General features: G+C 58.1%; 1 protein-coding gene across 1 annotated transcript in view; it reads left to right on the top strand.

Annotated features, from left to right (window-relative positions):
* The window catches only part of TLCD2 (TLC domain containing 2), a gene marked incomplete at its 5' end in the record, with an annotated part of 3,007 nt that extends 126 nt beyond the window's left edge, over nucleotides 1-2,881 (top strand). Inside the window, 2 exons of the mRNA XM_009702086.1 lie at nucleotides 842-924; nucleotides 2,504-2,881. Of these exons, the coding sequence (XP_009700388.1) occupies nucleotides 842-924; nucleotides 2,504-2,881 (461 nt within the window). The remainder of the gene's footprint in view (nucleotides 1-841; nucleotides 925-2,503) is intronic.
* Between the last annotated feature and the right edge of the window lies 1 nt (nucleotide 2,882).

Genomic DNA, 2,882 nt, shown 5'->3' with positions numbered 1-2,882 from the left:
CCCCGGGGGGGTCCCCAGGGGCTCATCGGTGCCTGACACCAGCCCCTCGAGCCACGTTGCGCCCAGCGATGTCTCAGGCACCCCAGACAATTGCCCTATTCTTGGCAAAGGACAGTGGCTCCTTTCTGTCCCACGGCACCCGCAGCCAGGAGGTACTGGGCACCAGGCTGCCCGCCACCATCCTCATGGGCAGCCAGGGCTTGGGGCATCCCAAAAGTGCCCATGATATGGGGTTGATGCAGGTCCCTGCAAAGCCTCGAGCTAAACCTGTCAGTGTGGAGGTCAGGAGCTTTGAGTTCTCGGCTGTGTGAAGCCTTTCTCCCACCGCCAGCTTGTCACCTTCTCACAGATCTGTCACCAGCCCTGTGGTCAGTGCTAACAGGCTTCCCACCATGGCTACAGCTCAGCAAGGAGCTCTGAGTATCTAAAACGCCAACATGGAGTTGGTTTGGTGGCAGTGAATCCTGCAGCTGTTAAGGGCTCCGGGCTGAAAAGGACTCAATTCTGGGACGGTAACAAGGGTGAGGGTCCACATGCTGCCTTTGCTCTCACCCTTCTCTGGGAACAGACCAAGTGATCAGTCAGTGCCTCTCCCTAGGAGCACGTCCTACAGAGCGATTGCAGGAGGGACCCAAAACACACCAATTTCCTTCTCCTGCTCTGTGTGGTCCTGCTCCGTGCGTGACTTGCCACCCACGCAGGGTTTGGGCTGAGCTGTGGCCATCACTTCCCAAGATGGGCTGCCCAGCCCAGTCAGGTGCAGACCCTGCTGGGTAGGGGAGGGTCCCTTGGCACAGCCTTTCCTGGCCCCCTTCTTTGCTCATGGTCTCTCTGATCCCAGGTTATTTCCTTGAAGACTTTGTGGACATGCTGTGCAATCAGAAACTTCATCAGTCTTGGGAGCTGCTCTTCCATCACTCCGTGGTGAGTCCACTGGCCGCTCTCCGAGGGACAGACCCTGGCACTTGTACCACTGGTGTGGCTGGGGCTCGGGGACATGAGCAGGGCTCCTGCTGTTGCTAGTGTGGGTGTTTGCTGCCTGTTACAAAATCTGATTTTTCTGCCTGGGGAGAGGAGCCCAGACAGCAGGGCTTGGAGCTCCTCTTGGTCCTGCAGGACTCATGTACTCTTCAAGGCACCCAGAGATGGAGTAGGAAAAAAAACCCACGTGCACAGAGTAGAGGGGAAGAGGGCTGGGCTGCGGGGCTGATCCATAACAGTAGCGTGGACAGGCAGTGACCCAGTGTCCCTGCCAGCACAGGCGAGCAGCTCAGCTCCTGTCAGCTCTTGGTCACTTGAGCATCTGCCAGGAAGGGCTGCACATCGCTTCCTTCCACCTCCCGCTCCCCGGGGTGCTTTCCTCTCGTTCAGGTCAGAGCCTTGGCCACACGGCTGGGGGGGCTAAAGCAGCCCAGGGGCAGGGAGGTTGCGCTCCCCCTGCCTTGCCGCTGGCTGTGCCCAGCGTGGGTTTCTCTGATCGCCTTCGATGTCCGGATGCCAGAGCGTTGTGGATGCTGCAGGGCAGGGGGGGTGGCACAGCCTGGAGTTGAGCAGCAGAGACGCTGCAGGGTACAGGGGAGGCACAGGGGTCTGCAGGGCCTGGGGATGGGGGACAGGGACAGCACTGGGACCTGGGATGAGATGAGGGAGACGATGGTCAGACCTGCTGTCTCGCAGAGCCCAGTGAGCCCTGCGGCTCTGCCAGCTGCTGCTCGCTGCTCGTAAGTCAAAAGGTCATCTCCACAATAGAGCTAATTCAGGCCAAGACAGTGACTTAACGAGCAGGGAGCAGATAATCTCATTAAAGAGCCAATACAGAGAACAGCATTAATGGTATAAACTGAAGAAAGGACTGCGTGTGCTAAAGCGCAGGCAGGCAGAGGCTGTCCCCCTGCCTGGCAGGGAGGGTGCAGGGCAGGAATCGTACCCGCTCTGCCCTGTCCTCTGCTGCAGCACCCAGCAGCCCCAGGGTGCTTCAGGCCAGGCTAGGGGCATCCCACGGGGCTCTCTGATGCACTAAAGCCACTTAATTCCTGTACTGTGTCTGTCCTGGGGAGAATCCCTGAGCCAGCAGCAACGGTAGCCCTGGGCTACATGTCTCCCTTCCTGCCCTGTTCCTGGGTGTGCAGAAAAACCTGCTGGGCCACAACCAGCTGCACCCCCCAGGCAACAAAAGCACCATTAGGTCTGGCTGCTCTGTCTCCTCTGCCAACCTGGAGTTTATAAGAATGTTTCCTACTCCTCCCACTGGGGAAAAAAAAAAAGCCACACTCAGGTTTCATGCAAAGGTGGGGAGGTGTTATCTCATGCCGGAGGCTGCAGTGCTGGCTGGAGGCTGCAAAGCTGCAGAGATGTGTGTGGGGTGATGATCAGCGGTTTGGCACTGCTGTGATAACCGTTTCCACCTCTGTTCCATGCTGTGCCCAAGGATGGAGAGCTCCAGCTTGCAGCAGCTGAAAGCAACCAGCTCCTCTGCTCAGCCTCTCTTCTTTCTCCTTCCCAGGTGATTGTCTGCTTTGGTATTGCAGTGCTGCTCCACCAGTACGTTGGGTTTGCCCTGGTGGCTTTGCTGGTAGAGATTAACTCCATCTTCCTCCACCTGCGGCAGATCCTGCTCATGGCCAACCTGGTGCACACCACCTGCTACCGCCTCAACAGCTTCATCAACCTGGGTACCTACGTGGTGTTTCGCATTGCCACGCTGGCCTGGATGACTCGCTGGCTCTTCCTCAATCGAGAGAACGTGCCCCCAGCAACGTACGCTGTAGGCACAGTGGGCATGGCAATCATGACGCCCATGAACATCATCCTCTTATACCGCCTGCTGCGTAGTGACTTCTTCAAGTCCAGCCGGGATGTGCAGCAGGAGAAGGAGCAATAGC

Source organism: Cariama cristata, unplaced genomic scaffold (assembly GCF_000690535.1).
Source record: "Cariama cristata isolate BGI_N322 unplaced genomic scaffold, ASM69053v1 scaffold16246, whole genome shotgun sequence".
In the NCBI taxonomy this organism is placed as follows: domain Eukaryota; kingdom Metazoa; phylum Chordata; class Aves; order Cariamiformes; family Cariamidae; genus Cariama; species Cariama cristata.
The sequence above is the reverse complement of the archived record's forward strand: the minus strand, read 5'-3'. Positions and strand labels throughout refer to the sequence as shown.